Source organism: Elephas maximus, chromosome 1, assembly GCF_024166365.1.
Source record: "Elephas maximus indicus isolate mEleMax1 chromosome 1, mEleMax1 primary haplotype, whole genome shotgun sequence".
NCBI lineage: Eukaryota > Metazoa > Chordata > Mammalia > Proboscidea > Elephantidae > Elephas > Elephas maximus.
In genome coordinates, this window is record NC_064819.1 from 152,933,038 (window position 1) to 152,948,458 (window position 15,421).

At 44.4% G+C, this 15,421-nt stretch overlaps 1 protein-coding gene across 3 annotated transcripts in view; it reads right to left on the bottom strand.

The window, feature by feature from the left end:
• The window catches only part of GABRR1 (gamma-aminobutyric acid type A receptor subunit rho1), a 34,026-nt gene extending 20,704 nt beyond the window's left edge, over nt 1–13,322 (bottom strand). The window contains exons 1-3 of one of the 3 annotated variants that reach the window (XM_049875456.1): nt 13,201–13,322; nt 3,170–3,220; nt 312–418 (exon numbers count right to left, since the gene is read on the bottom strand). In XM_049875456.1, the coding sequence (XP_049731413.1) occupies nt 312–418; nt 3,170–3,220; nt 13,201–13,322 (280 nt within the window). Of the gene's footprint in view, nt 1–311; nt 419–3,169; nt 3,224–13,200 lie in introns of all 3 variants that reach the window. The other 2 variants (XM_049875449.1, XM_049875463.1) reach the window with 2 other exon arrangements.
• Between the last annotated feature and the right edge of the window lie 2,099 nt (nt 13,323–15,421).

The following is a 15,421-nucleotide window of genomic DNA, read 5'->3' on the forward strand; positions in this document are numbered from 1 at the left end:
GACCGCAGACAGACAGAAACCAACAACCAAACCTGTTGCCGTCAATTCCCACTTGACGGCAATGTCAATTCCCTCCTGGAGACCCCACTTGCTTCACAGAAGAGCTGCACTCTAGGGTTTTCGTATGGAGAATGGCTGTAATCTTTTGGAAGTAGGTTGCCAGGCCTTTCTTCCATGGCACTGCTGGGTGGATTCAAATTGCCAACCTTTCAGTTAGTAGCGGAGAGCAAAGCTTTGCACCACCTAGGGACCTTGGACAGACAGAAGGACCCGAGAAAAGAAGACAACCGGAAACAGCACACATGTCATACCTCCAAAGCCAGGTCTCATGCTGAAATCATGGTCATCTATCCTCAGAAGCTGCTCTGACTTTGTCAGAGGTGATTTGGTGATGTCAGGGCTTCGTTTCAGAACTGGGCTGCGGAAGGAAAAAACAGATTGATCATGGATTCTAACCAATCCAGATTAAAAAACTTTTGCATTCAGGTTCTTGATGGTGATGGGCTTGGCAGGGTGTGTTATTTCTTCTTTGAAGCTACTGGGTATCCCCTCACCCTTTCTTCAGCTTTCTGGATAAATGAACTGACCCAGAAGGTCCAAGACAGTGTTTCTCAACTGCCGCTACTTATTAAAATCACACAAGGAGCTTAAAAATATCGATCCCCAGATCCCGCCACAGAGACCCTGATTTGGGAGGTCTGAGAATAGGGCCTGGGAATTGGTATTTTTAAAACCCAGATAATTTTGAATGTGTAACCACAGCTGAGAATGGCTGGCCCTGGTCCTAATGAATAAGCCCAGACACTCCAAAGGACTTTGGCCCCTGTGGGGGTGCAAGCTGGAGGGGAGAGTGGGTGGGCTGAGGCTGGTGCCCTGGACCCTGTGTGGCCCTCTCTGTGGAGGCAGGATGGACTTGACCACATGTTAAATGCCAGCCATCTGGTCTCACACCAACAAGAAGCCAGCTGATTTTGCTGCTGCTTCTGAATTGCTGCTAGCACCATTTTTATTTATTTTCACTTTTTAAAATAGGTAATATATGCACAGGGATCGACACTTTAAAAAAAAAAAGGAAATGCAGTGAAAAGTCTGCTTCCCACCACTGCCTCCATCCACTCCATTTCCCCATCCACAGGTACCTACCTCTCTTATTGTTCCTTATTCGTTGTCCAGAGCTTCTTATATGTACAAGTAAATAGAAATATACATTCTTTTTTATACACACGTTTAACATATAAACTTTTCTACTACTTCTGGAGTCCTGGTGGCTCAGTGGTTAAAAGCTCAGCTGTTAACCAAAAGGTCAGCAGTTTGAATCCACCAGGTGCTCCTTGGAAACCCTATATGACTGTTCTCCTCTCTCCTATAGGGTTGCTATGAGTCGAAATCGACTCAACGGCAACGGGTTTGGTTTGGGTTTGTTTTCTACTACATCTTGCTTTTTTTAACCTAATGTACCTTGGATTTTTATCTGTATCAGGGTATCCCAAGCCTCCTTATTCTTTGTTACACTGCACAGTGCCCACTACATGAATACACCAGAATTCACTTGACCAGTCCTCATTGGTGGACACTGGGGTTAACTCCAGTCTTTTGCTACTACAAACAATGCTGCCTTGGCCTTGACTATAATTCATCTGCGCATCAGCACCATCTTTAGAAAGCACGGAAATGATTAACTGCCTTTCCTGCTAGCATCACACTAACACATGCTGACACCATATGATCACATGCTAACATCATGTGACCACATGCTGACGACACAAGGTAACATCATGTGACCACATGCTGACACCATGCTAACATCATGTGATCACGTGCTGACTCATGCTAACTTCAAGTATGTATTCTCTCCAGAGTCAGTAGTGCTTCTCCACCCTCTTCATCACCACCATCTCTGCACATACTTTTCCTTTCTCCCTGATGCAATGGTTCCCAAACTCTGGCATGTATCAGCACCACTTGGAGGGCTTGTTGAAACCTAGATTCCTGAGCTCCCTCTCCCCATCCCTGGCAGCTTCTGATCCAGTAGGTCTGGATCATGCTGATGCTGCTGGTCAGGGATGCCATCTTGATATCACAACCCTTATTCTCAGTACACACACTTTCCTCACAACTAGCTCAGCCCCCATTTAAGTCCTTCACTATCTTTTTTTCAGAAGAAATCATTCAGCATTGTTGGGGGGAAGAATGTGTCTGGGACCCAGAAAAACAGGACTTGGATCTCAATACTGACAACACTTGCTATGTGGCTGTAGGCATCTTGTTCCCCTGAGATTCAGTTTCCTCAACTGATAAAAGAAAAGCTCTGGGACCTGACAGGGGTTAAATGAGATAATGTGTGTGGGAGCACTTTTCAGTCTATGAAGTTTTATGCAAATGGGAGGAGCCAATACCATTACTGAGCTGACAGCAAGTTTCCTTCTCATGTGAGCAAATAACTGTGCTGGTAGCAAAGGAAGTGAGCCAGGGAGAGAATTTCATCTAGTGAATGAGGGCTTAGCCACCCTGCTTATCTACCACCCACCTGTCAGTTTGTTGTACTACGGTGGCTTGAATGTTGCTGTGATGCTGGAAGCTATGACACTGGTATTTCAAATACAAGCAGGGTCACCCATGGTGGACAGGTTTCAGTGGAGCTTCCAGACTAAGAGGGACTAGGAAGAAAGGCCTGGCAATCTACTTCTAAGAATTCGCCAATGAAAATCTGATGGATCACAATAGAATATCGACCGATAAAGTGCTGGAAGATGAGTGCCCTAGGTAGGTGGGAAGGCACGTAAAATCTGTAGTGGCCACAACAGTGGATTTGAACATAGCAACATTTGTGAAGATGGAGCAAGACCGGGCAACGTTTCATTCTATTGTACATGGGTTCACCATGAGTGAGCTAACTCACCAGCAGCTAATAACAACAACAACAACCCAGATGGTGGATGTAAGGAAGAAAGCTGGGGAACTTCAAGAGGAGGAAGGCCAGTCCTCATGGTTACCATGATCCTCTCTCTCACCCAGGCTGATGCAAGAGCGCGCTTCCCCTATTCTCCCTTTAGACTTCCCCACCCTCTGCTTTCTGCTCCTTGGTGAAGGGGGTGAACTGCTGGAAACAATCACAGCTGAGGTGTGAGGAAGAAGTGTCTTTCAGAGTGGTGCGCATTTGTGACCATACCTGCCTTGATGGTGGGCATCTTCATGTGCTTCTTGTCTCTGTCTTTGAGGTCTACTATGAAAATAAAAAATACGGATATTCTAGAGGCAGGCTAGGTACTCAACAAAGCAACCCCTCATCCTCCAGAATTGCTTCAAATCTAATCAGAATAACATATGAAACAAAAACACCTGTGAGGCTTCAGAGGGTTAACTTAGCCTTTCGATGAGCATTTTCCAGTTTCCCTCAGGAGCAGGAATTGGAGGGTAAATAATTTAGGAGGCTGGATTTAAAGAGATCTGAACTAAAACATCTTCCCATTGGCCAACCCAAGCCTGAAATTGCTGCCATTCTTTAAGAGGGTTCTTTATGATGTGTACATTTTAACTTGGCTCCACCATAAAATTGTCACTAAGGTGAGTACCACATTGCCTGCACCACTTGGGTTTCCTTGCCCTCTGGCATCTTGTTTCAGCCAAATGGGAGGCAAAGGAAGTGAGAGAGCAGGAGGAGAGAGAGGTCCGAGTATTTATTCCTCCATCATCTCCCTGTCTCCAGGCCAGGGTCCGGCAATGGCTGCCTCACTGTGATTACAACCCTCAATGGGTGGTCCCTCCTTCACAGTTCAAGCTTTCAGTGTTGTTGTTAGGTGCCGTCCAGTCAGTTTCGACCCTAGCAACCTACAGGACAGAGTAGAACTGCCCGAAGAGGGTTTCCTAGTCTGTAATCTTTACAGAAGCAGATTGCCAGGTCTTTCTCCCTTGGACCCGCTGTGGGGGTTCAAAACGCCAGTCTTTCAGTTAGCAGCCTAGCCCTTAGCCATTGCACCACCAGGGCTCCTTAAGCTTTAAGTAGGCTTCAATAATACTATTTTCCTTTCAGGCCTAAGGTTAGTCATGGTTTCCTGCTGTTTCTCATCCTTGAGGATATCAACTTGCCTAGTTGATTCCCTGAATCCTGCCCACAGCTCTGTGAGTAGCCCCTCTATTCAATTATCATTAGTTAAGTCCTTTTGGGTGCAATTCTGTTGTCTTCCAGGACTTGACCGATGCACAAGGCTGATGTCATCTGTACCAAAGTGGGGCAGAGGCAGGTGTGAGCTCTGCATCAATGGCTCACTGAAGTGAAGAAGAGCAAAGATTGAAGAGTGGATGCTCTTTGGGCTCATGGCCATCCAGAATGAGGCCACAGGCCATCAAGGCAGAATCCTCTTCATATTCAGCACCTTGCACCATGCTGGGCCTGGGAGGACTCTCAAGACATGTCAATTTAATGAAGGAAGCAATCAGTCCCCTTGGATGGGCGCTATGGGAGGTTTGTCAAATTCTGAGATGCCACTCTCTTTACCTTCAAGAAACTTAGATTCTAGCCTAGAAAAAGCTGATTAATTGGATCCATTCTTATTGTTTTAATATTTTAAAAACTTTCTCTGCTTACACGCACATGCAAAATATTTGAAAAATAGATTTAGGCTTAAAGGAAAAGATGAAAACCATTCACAAATAACCACTGCCATCCTGTATGTGGGGCCCTGGTGGCACAGTTGTTAAGCATTTGGCTGGTAACCAAAAGACTGGCAGTTCGAACCCACCAGTTGCTCCCTGGAACCCTATGGGGCAGTCCTACTTTGTCCTATAGGGTCGCTATGAGTCAGAATCCTTACAGTTCTGGAAGAATTAACATTGTTTTACTTTGTGTCAGGTACTTGAACCTGTCACCTCGTTCCAACTTCACAACCACTTCTGGCATATATTAGCCTCATTTTACACGTGAGGAAAATGAGGCCCAGAGAAGTCTCCTTGCCCAGCAGCTAGGAAGTGGCAGAGCTAGGAGTGAGTCCAGTCTAACTCCGCCACACCTTCCTGCCTGAACTTTGCCTGCTCCACACACACCTGCAAAGCTCTTGGAAAACCACACGCGTATACAATGATGACAGAAAAAATGAATCACAAGGGGGGATGGGAGGATAGGGAGAGTTGGAAGCTGGCAAAATTGTCACAAAAGGAGAGAATGGAAGGGCTGACTCATTAGGGGGAGAGCAAGTGGGAGAACGGAGTAAGGTGTATATAAACTTATATGTGACAGTCTGACTTGATTTGTAAATGTTCACTTGAAGCTCAATAAAAGTTAATTTAAAAAAAAATGAATCACAGGGAGGACTACGGGAGATTTTTTTACTATGAATATTGCAGTCTGAGGATAGACAAATCCATTTTTTCTTCCTGATTTTTCTTATGTATTTTCTTTTTTTTTTAATTGTACCTTAGATGAAGGTTTACAGAACAAACTAGTTTCTTATTAAACAGTACACATAGTGTTTTATAACATTGGTTAACAACCCCATGACATGTCCACACTCCCCCTTCTCAACCTTAGGTTCCCTATTACCAACTTTCTTGTCCTCTCCTGCCTTCTAGTCCTTGTCCCTGGGCTGGCGTGCCCCTTTAGTCTCGTTTTGTTTTATGGGCCTGTCTACTCTTTGGTTGAAGGTTGAACCTCAGGAGTGATTTCATTACTGAGCTAAAAGGGTGTCCAGAGGCCATACTCTCCGGGTTTCTCCAGTCTGTCAGGCCAGCAAGTCTGGTCTTTTTTTGTGAGTTAGAATTTTGTTCTACATTTTTCTCCAGCTCTGTCTGGGACTCACTATCGTGATCCCTGTCAGAGCAGTCAGTGGTGGTACAGTTGTACTGGACGCAGTCTGGTAAAGGCTGTGGTAGACATGGTACATTAGTCCTTTGGACTAATCTTTGCCTTGTGTCTTCAGTTTTCTTCATTCTCCCTTGTTCCCAAAGGGGTGAGGCCAGTGGAGTATCTTAGATGGCCACTCACAGGCTTTTAAGACCCCAGATGCTACTCACCAAAGTAGAATGCAGAACATTTCTTTATAAACTATGTTATGCCAATTGAGCTAGATGTTCCCCACAACCATGGTCTCCACAGCCCTCAGCCCAGCAATTCAGTCCCTCAGGGTGTTTGGATTTTAGACAAATCCATCTGTGTGTGTGTGTGTATAGCTATGGGTAAAGAATTTCTCTGCCTAGAAGATAACAAGAAACGATTTCTAAAAGTGGCCAGTTTCATATGATTAGGTGAAAGTGAGAAAAATTCTTTGAATTATTAATCTTCCAAATGAAAGTCAAAAGGTTATCATGAGTATGAGGCAACAAATACATTTATTTTCTGTCCTTCCTTTTACTGCCTCTAGGTAAAAATGCCACAACGAAATTTAACACTTAAATCAAGGCAGCTCGAAAAATTACTCTCTCAGAAGCAACTCACTATCTTATTTTAATGCTGAACAGCAGTGAATAAGTTCTTGGGGAAAGAAATGATGAGAGTGTCATAAATCAAAATTATGACTAATTCAATCCTATGCACTTGAGGTTCAACAATAAATTTATGAATTATATGGAAAAGCAAGCTGTGCAACAGTAAATTCTATACCTTTTTAACTTCTCTCCCAGCCAGTAACGTACACAGTTTAGCACAGACGTTAAAGCTTTTGAATCCAACTGCCTATTTCAAATTTGGGCTAAGTGAGCGCACCAGCTGTGTGTGTGTGACCCTGAGTGAGTTACCTAATCTCTAAACCTCAATTTCCTCCTCTAGAAGACAGAAAGGACCCCTAGCGGTGCAATGGTTAAAGTCCTCAGGTGCTAACCATAAGGTCAATGGTTCAAACCCACCAGCCACTCCATGGGAGAAAAATGTGGCAGTCTGCTTCCATAAAGATTACAGCCTTGAACGCCCTATGCGGCAGTTCTACTCTGTCCCATAGGGTCACTATGAGTTGGAATCAACTTGATGGCAATGGGTTTGGTCTGGTTTACTAAAATGGAGATAGTGATAGTACCTACCTACCACGCTCCTGAGAGGATTAAATGAGATGTAAGACACCTGCATGGCATATGGCAGGCACTAAATAAACCTTAGCTCTACTGGACTGGTATAGCCCTTTGTGCATCCTTACACATCCTTTGAAGGAGCCCTGCTGGCACAATGGTTAAGTGCTCAGCTGGTAACTGAAAGGTCAGCAGCTGGAACCCACCAGCCACTCTGTGGAAGAAAAGACCTGGCCATCTTCTCTGGTAAAGATCACAGCCAAGAAAACCCTCTGGGGCAGTTCTACACAGCCACATGGGATGGACATGAGTCAAAATAGACTCGACAGCAGCTGACAACAAGTAACACCGCAGTGAAGTGTTGCACACATTGCTCTGTTGCACTGTTCTTTGTGGCGATGATTGGGACAGCAGGAGGACATGCTGGCAGTTAGGAAGCCGCCACGCTGCCTCGAACCCCAGCTTTTCAGACTGGTGGGAGAACATGGTTTCTCCTTTCTCCGGGCCCATTCCTTTGGATGTGGGATAAGGGATTGGGCCACAAGGTAGCTTTGAGACCTTTGCGGTCTATCACAGGAGCTGGCATCCCTGAGATGCAAAAGTCACGTTAGTGGATGCAATCCTGAAAGGGCCATTCCACTGACAAAGCCCCACCAACATGGGTGTGGGTTTCCACGCGGTCCCACCAGCACAGGGTGCGTGTGTGTGTGTGTGTGTGTGTGTGCATGTAGTTTCTATTTATTTAATAAGGATGGTACCATGATATTATTTATGCTGCATTTCTTGAACTGCTAGAGAGGCCGTGCATTTTTCCACATAATGATTATTCTAGGTTCTTCCTCGGGTGGAAGCAGTTCATCTCCTTTGGTTCCTTACTAAGTAGGCTTTTGGGTGACTAATAATCTGCGTTTCAAACCATGGCTTTTAAGAATGTGGACACTTCTTAGTGCCTGAGGCCTGCACATCTGTGGGAGACCTGAGTTGCCTGGAACCAAAGGACAGCAGAGGCTGTGTCTGGTATGGGTAGGACCATCCAGCTCTGAATCGATGGTTTCTGTCCTGGCTCGGATCTACCAGAGCAAGCCTTCTTTCTGCCACCATGACCAACTTCTTTTCCTACCACTTGGTGGGTCTCTCACACAGACCTGGCCTGCTGTTAGTTCTCACAGTTACAACGTAAGGATATACACAGGATGGCAGTGGTTATTTCTGAGAGGCTTTTATCTTCTCTTTTGTGCTAAAATCTGTTTATCAAATATTTTACATGGACATGTAAGCAGAAAAGGAGTTTTTAAAATACTAAAACAATAAAAAGGGATCCTATTTATCAGTTTTTTCTAGGCTAGAATCTAAGCTTCTTGAAGGCAAAGAGAGCATCTCAAAATTTGACGAACCTCCCATAGTGCTCATCTGAGGGGGCTTATTTCTTCCTTTATTGAAGTAACATGTCTTGAGCGTCCACCCAGGACCAATACTGTGCAAGATGCTGAGGATGAAGAGGACTCTTCATGCTCAGAATCTTCATCCTTCCCCTGCTGACCAAGGTCTCAACTGTATTATCCAGGAGGACACATATCAAGGGCACATTTGCCAAGACGACAGCCTGCAATGCATATCAGTGTGTAAAACTACCGATTGAACTTGTCTGTCTAGCATCACCTCTCACCCTCTCACCCTGGGGAATCGAGCCATGAGTACAGGCCTCAAGCCAAACCAAACCAAAGCCACTGCGGTTGAGTTGATTTCGACTCATAAGGGCCCTATAGGACAGAGTAGAACTGCCCCCATAGGATTTCGAGGCCTGTAAATCTTTAGAGACGCAGACCGCCACATCTTTCTCCCGCAGAGAGGCCGGTGGGTTCTTGGTTAGCAGCCAAGCACGTAACCACTGCACTACCAGGGCTCCTAGGCCTACAACAGGGGTGAGTAAAAACCTCCAAGGTGATCGCATGGTAATAGCAAGAATTAAAATCGTTTGACTCACTTGTCTGAAGTGAGGTAGCTTGTGTTATTGGAAGGAGAGTGGAATTGCCATCAGGCAGACTTCAATTTGAATTTCACGATGGTCACACACACACACACACACACACACACACACACACAGAAAAAAAGCCAGTAACCTTGGAGACTCATCTTTCTGTCCTTCCATTTCCTATAAAATAGGGGGGAGGGGGAATAATACTAACTTTAACAGGGTTGCTATAAAGATTAAGAAAGAAAATGTTAATTTGAACCACATGAAATGCTGATGTTCACCTGTTTTTGGTCTACAAAAACACTTTCATATGGTTCAATCTGAATTTTACTTCCATCCACGTAACTTCCTGTTCTCATTTTTTGAAGGAGAGCACAGAACGTGGGGACGTGGAGGATGCAGAGCGCGTTTCCGAAGGTCCTTGATCCTGTCCTCATTTCATGCTGCAAGCACTCTCTGGATCACTCCATCCACCACCGCCTATGAGGACGACCTTTAAATGCACATCTCCAGGCCTGATTTCCATCCAGCTGCAGGCCTATATGCCCTCGCCTACTGGACAACTCTACCTTATAAGGCCATCAAGATCAATACGTTCATACTGAACTCATTATCTTTTCTCCTAAACCTGCTCCTCCTCCTCCTTACCGTGGCACCCCCATCTACCCAGTTGTCCAAATCAAATACCTGCTAGACATTCACCCTAAACTCTCTCACCCTAAAACCCATAGCCAATCTAATTCTAAGCCTGACGATTCTGTCCAATCCATTTCCACCACCCCTGTTAATTTCCACTATTATCTTCCTAGCTCAGGCCTTCACCATCTCTCATCTGGACTCAGGCATAGACTCTGGATTAGTTTCTCAGCCTCCACTGCAGCACCTGCCACCACGCTGCCACTAGCATTATCTCTCTGAAATGGAAATCAGGTGAACAGATCCTCTTTACCTTCAGAATAAATTTGAATTCTTTCTTTTTTCTATCTTCCTATCCCTTTCTGCCTTCTCATCCTGCCTCTGGACAGGATGCCCATTTGGTCTCATGTATCTGATTGAACTAAGAGGTACACTCTTCACATGTATTATTTTTTGCTTTATAGTCCTGTCTAATCATTGTCTGAAGAGTGGGCTTGGGGAATAGTTTCAGTTCTGGGTTAACGCAGCATCCAGGGGCCATCATTTTGGAAATTCCTTCAGCGTCTGTCAGACCACTAAGTCTAGCGTTTTTATGTGAATTTGAGTTCTGCTGTTCACTTTTTCCCACTCTGTCTGGGATTCTCTGTCAGGGTGGTCATTGGTGTTAACCTGTCACCATCTAGTTCTTCAGGTCTCAAGCTGGTGGAGTCTCTGGTTTATGTGGTCCTTTAGTCTCTTGGGCTACTATTTTCCTTGTGTCTTTGGTTTTCTTCATTCTCAATTGATGCATCTTAAATGGCTGCTGGAAAACTTTTAAGACCCCAGACACAACTCACCTAAGTGGGATGCAGAACATTTTCTTAATTGACTTTGTTATGCCAACTGACCTAGATATCCCCTGAAACTAAGGTCCCCAGGCCCCAGCCCCAGCTTCTCTGTCCCTCAAATAAATTTAAATTCTTTAACATGACAAAGAAAGTATGATTATGGTGCTTCCAGCTTCTGGTAGGATCGGTTTGCCCTCCCAGAGTATGTCCAGAGCGCTGAAATTTGTCCAGCGGCCTGTGGTTATAGACAGGTAATGTCTCCATTCTACTGGGGAGAAAGGGACAAGTAATAAGTATTGCTTCATTTAGCATGATTTGTGAGAGGTAACCCATCCTGGCTGTGCCTCCCAGGGAGATTTTGGGAAAACACGAGACTGTGTGCCAGGGCGGAGACTACGGAGAGGCACGGAGGGTGCAAAATTTAAGGAGGCACTTGCATGTGTTGCCTCACAATAGTCCCAGCCGTATTGTGTGTACGTGTTTACCTTGCTTCCTGCTTTATTAGTGTGAACCATGAACTGTGAAAAGAAGCCTGGATACAAATTACTGACAGGCTTCAAGTCTAGATGAAATTAAGCAAGCCCTTTTATGAGTTGGAATAAACTCGACGGCAATGGGTTTGGTTTTTAAAAATTTAGACTACATAAAAATAAAACTTAAACTGGTTAATAGAGTCTGGATGGTGCAAACAGTTAATATGCTCTGCTGCTAATCAGAAGGTTGGAGGTTTGATTCCACCCAGAGGCATCTAGGAAGAAAGGCCTGGTGATCTATTTCTGAAAAATCAGCCACTGAAAACCCTATGGAGCAGTTCTACCCTGACAACACAGATGGGGTGGCCATGAGTCTGAATCAACTCAACAGTAACTGGTTTTACTAGTAACTTGGTTGGTGGGGGGATAAGTTAGGTCCATCATTCTGGAAAGTAATTTGTCCAAATATATCTAGAGCTTTAAATGTTCTCATTCCATTTGACCCAGTAATTGCACTTCTTAGGAGTCTATCCTACGTGAATAATCACGCATGTAGACAACTATTCTTATGTACAAAGATAGTCGCACAAACTATTTATAGTAACAAAAGGAAGCAACTAAATGTCCATAAATACAGGGAAAAGCTTAAATGCTGGTATATTATTCACTACTCTACAGTCATTCAAATGAGAATTCCATAGACTTTCTTTTTTTTGTAGACTTTTAAAATAAGTAAACCTGTAGACAATATTAAGTAAAATAAGAAGGTTACAAAACTCTGTGCATAGAATAACCCCAAACTATTTAATATATGCTTAGAAAACACGGCTGGAATACACAAGATTATTTCTGGGTTGGGAGATTATAGGTGATTTTTGTGATTTTTAAATAATTTTTCCATTGTTACTTTTTAAAATTTAAATGATGCTCATAAATGTTCTTCTTAATAATAACAAAAGAGGAAGTCCTATTAAGAAACATATTTTTAAAGAAAGAGTATTTTGCTGCCTGGAACTCTTAATCGTTGGTATTACTAATACGTTGTCACAGTAACTCTGGTTTGGGGGAGAAGCTAAGAAGTTTTTGGTGGCAACCAATAGGGTTTGTTGCTATTGTTGCTTTTAACCCTCGTGAGCACATTTGGTTCAAATAATCTCTATGGCTGCGCCACTCCACAAATTTGACTGCTTTTTGCCCTAGCAACCTCTGGCCCTAACCATAATTGTGCATACAGCTTGGGCACGGTGAGTCCTCTCCCTGCCTTGGGGCTCACCTTGACCACTGAATATTTCAGCTCCCAGTCTGGTGATGCTGCTATAACAGCTCGAAACAAATGCTGTGAACTGTAGCTGGCCATGCAGGCACTCACTCCAACCCCAGGACAGGAGGCCACTGAGGAGCCAGACACCCAGGCCTCCTACCAGCCCCAAACTCCTGAAAGCTGGACTTCCTTTCATATCAACTGATACTTCCGACTTCTAGTCATATCTTTGTCCAGAAACTTTAAAAGTCAAGGCTCAATTTGGATCTAAAGCTGGTGTCACAAACTTGTAGAAAAAGAATAAAGAACCAAGAATCCCCTTGCTGCCTCCATTTCGTCATCAGTAAAGAGAGAGAGCTGGACTGGGTTGTCTCTAAATATCATTTTTTATTAACTAATGTCAGGCAAGCAGGTGTGCAGAGGTGTACACACATTGTCAGTGATGCCATCAGAGCCCTCCAGCCAGGTGGGTACACAGGGGTCAGTGGGAAGCCTGGCTCCCGCGTAGGAACAGGGTGGCACGTACCGTGTTGGCAACAAGCAGCTCATCAGCAGGCAGCTCCATCGCTGCACCCTGCCAATTTACAGGTTGAGGACAATTTAATGAAGATATAAAAAGGGACCCACAAACCTAGCAGAAATGATTAGAAATAATTTCCACTAATAAGAGGTCCTGTGGGTTCTTTCAGAATTAGCGGATTTGTTTTAACTCTAGGTTGTAGATACTAACAAATTGCCCTTGCTTTTTTTTTTTTAATGTGCATACATTTTTTTCATCCAGAAGGGATTTAAGAGTATGTGTAACAGCACTATATTTAACCTACCAAAACACAACCAAAAAAACCTAGCATCATTTTAAAAAGCGTAGCTCTAACTTTCTAAAAGAGAGGAAGCGGGAGAACAAAGGGAGAAGCAGGAAAACGGCATTCACATAACACACATACGCTGGAAGCCGATGCTCGATTTCTAGAACGATGTCACAAGCTTGCGTTGCACACCCCCTTGCCATAAATCCTCCATCCCTAAAAGTCCACTCACCTGCCTTTCTTAGCCATCTCGTGTCCTTCTCGTCCTTGCCAGTGCACTCGGCTTTCAGTGGCCAAAACCCAACCCCACCACAAAAGGAAGATGCCAAATTTTATATCCTGGACAGCCACCATGGGTTTCCGAGTCCGAACAGTTCTTTCAAGAAAGAGCAAAAAGAAAAAGGATGCTCGTTTTCTCTCTTAAGACATTATTGGTCTATTCATTACTAGAAGGATGTTTACTCATGAAAAAAAAAAATCAACCCACAGTAATCTGCAGAGCAGGGAAAGCAATTTCCACTAAACCTATAAATCCTCCTACGTCAGCTGTGAGGGATTTTCTGAACTGAGGCTGAATTCCTGCATCCCTGTGGAACAATTATTTCAGCTGGTCTAAAGGAGTTCTTTGTCAAATGTTGTGGATATGTTGGTAAAGGGCATGTATTTTCTGGTCCAATGAATAGAAGGAAGTAAAACTGGACCAAAGCAATTTCCAAAATGAGAAATGCCAGAGGTGCCAACCACTTCGTTTGTCATGCTAATAAGTGCCTCCCTGGATCTATTTTAAGCTTCCAGCTATTATTGTTTGCTTTAGCTGAGAGCTGGGTTTGGACAACTCTCTGCCGCCACCCCTCCTTCCAGTGGCTGAAGCGGTGGAGCCTCCAGGCTCAGTACCTGCACTTTTGCCTGCTTGGTAGAAGTTAGGAGGGCGAGTGGCGAAGAGACTCTTTATCTTTGCAACCAAATTTCCTTAGCAGTTGCATTATCCTTGTTATGAACCCTCATCAGGCTTTCACGTTTGATAATTGTTGTTCGTGTGCTGTTGAGTGGATTCACACTCATAGCGACCCCATGTGACAGAGCAGAACTGCCCCATAGGATTTTTGCTTGGCTATAATCTACCTGGTGGCATGACGGTTAAGAGCCTGGCTGCTAACCAAAAGGTTGGCAGTTTGAATCCACCAGCTGCTCCTTGGTAAACCCTATGGGGGCAGTTCTACTCTGTCCTTATATGGCCGCTATGAGTCAGAATCAACTCGATGGCAACGTGTGTTTTTGTTTTTGTTTTTTTAATAATCTTATACCAGTAATAAATTGACTATAACCATTAAGTCTCTGTTCTCTAACTGAGACAGGGAAGAGATCAGGCTGGCTGAATTAAATAAAGGCTACATTTCAAGGCCCTGTGGGCTTGACCAGCTATAAATTACTGATAATCTTCCTGAGTTGTTTTTTCAAGGCCTCACCAGGTGCAGGGCATAGGCAGTAAAGATCAACGTGGCCTACGGATGACCTTCCACATGAGACAAACGTGAACAGGGACCCCTTGCCGGGGCTGGAACCAAAATCCAGAGGCATCGCGCACGCACGACATCCCAGCAGCCTTTGTAACAGACTCCATCTTAGTTCCAACAACTTCTGCAAACAAGTCGATCTTGAGTTCTAACTGCGTGAGCATGTGATTTCCGTAATCCCTCCCCTTTTCCTAGAAATCTCCATCCATCTAATGAATAAAGATAATGCCTTTTTCTCACCTAAGAACTTTTATACTAAAACCAAAAGACCAAACCCAGTGCCCTCGAGTCCATTCCGACTCATTGCGACCCTATAGGACAGAGTAGAACTGCCCCATAGAGTTTCCAAGGAGCGCCTGGCGGATTTGAACTGTCAACCCTTTGGTTAGCAGCCATAGCACTTAACCACTACGCCACCAGGGTTTCCAAGAACTTTTATAAGCCCTATGAAATCCTTTGTCCAGTTGAGAGACTGGAGGCTAGCACAGATGGAAACCCCTCTCCCGTTCTCCCTCGTGAGGCTTTTACTCTGTCTCTAGTAAACCTTTGTTCGCATGGAATCTCTGAGCCTCTCCTGGTCATTCTCGGTCAGAAGGTAAGAATCTAAGCAGGGCTTAGTCCCGAGCTGGGAAGCCCTGTCCTGTAACATAATTGCTGACCTTTTTGGTTAGCAGCCTAACACTTAAGCACTGAGCCACTAGGGCTCCTTGCTATCTATACCCATCGTCTATTCCGACTCATAGTGATCCTACAGGACAGAGTAGAACTACCCCATAGAGTTTCCAAGGAGCATCTGGTAAATTTGAACTGCCAGCCTTTTGGTTAGCAGCCGTAGCTCTTAACCTCTGGGCCACCTTACTATCTATATATAGTTTTAATTTTTTTTGTGTGTGTGTGTGATGCCTGCCTGAAGACTCTGCTATGATCTACAGGCTAGAC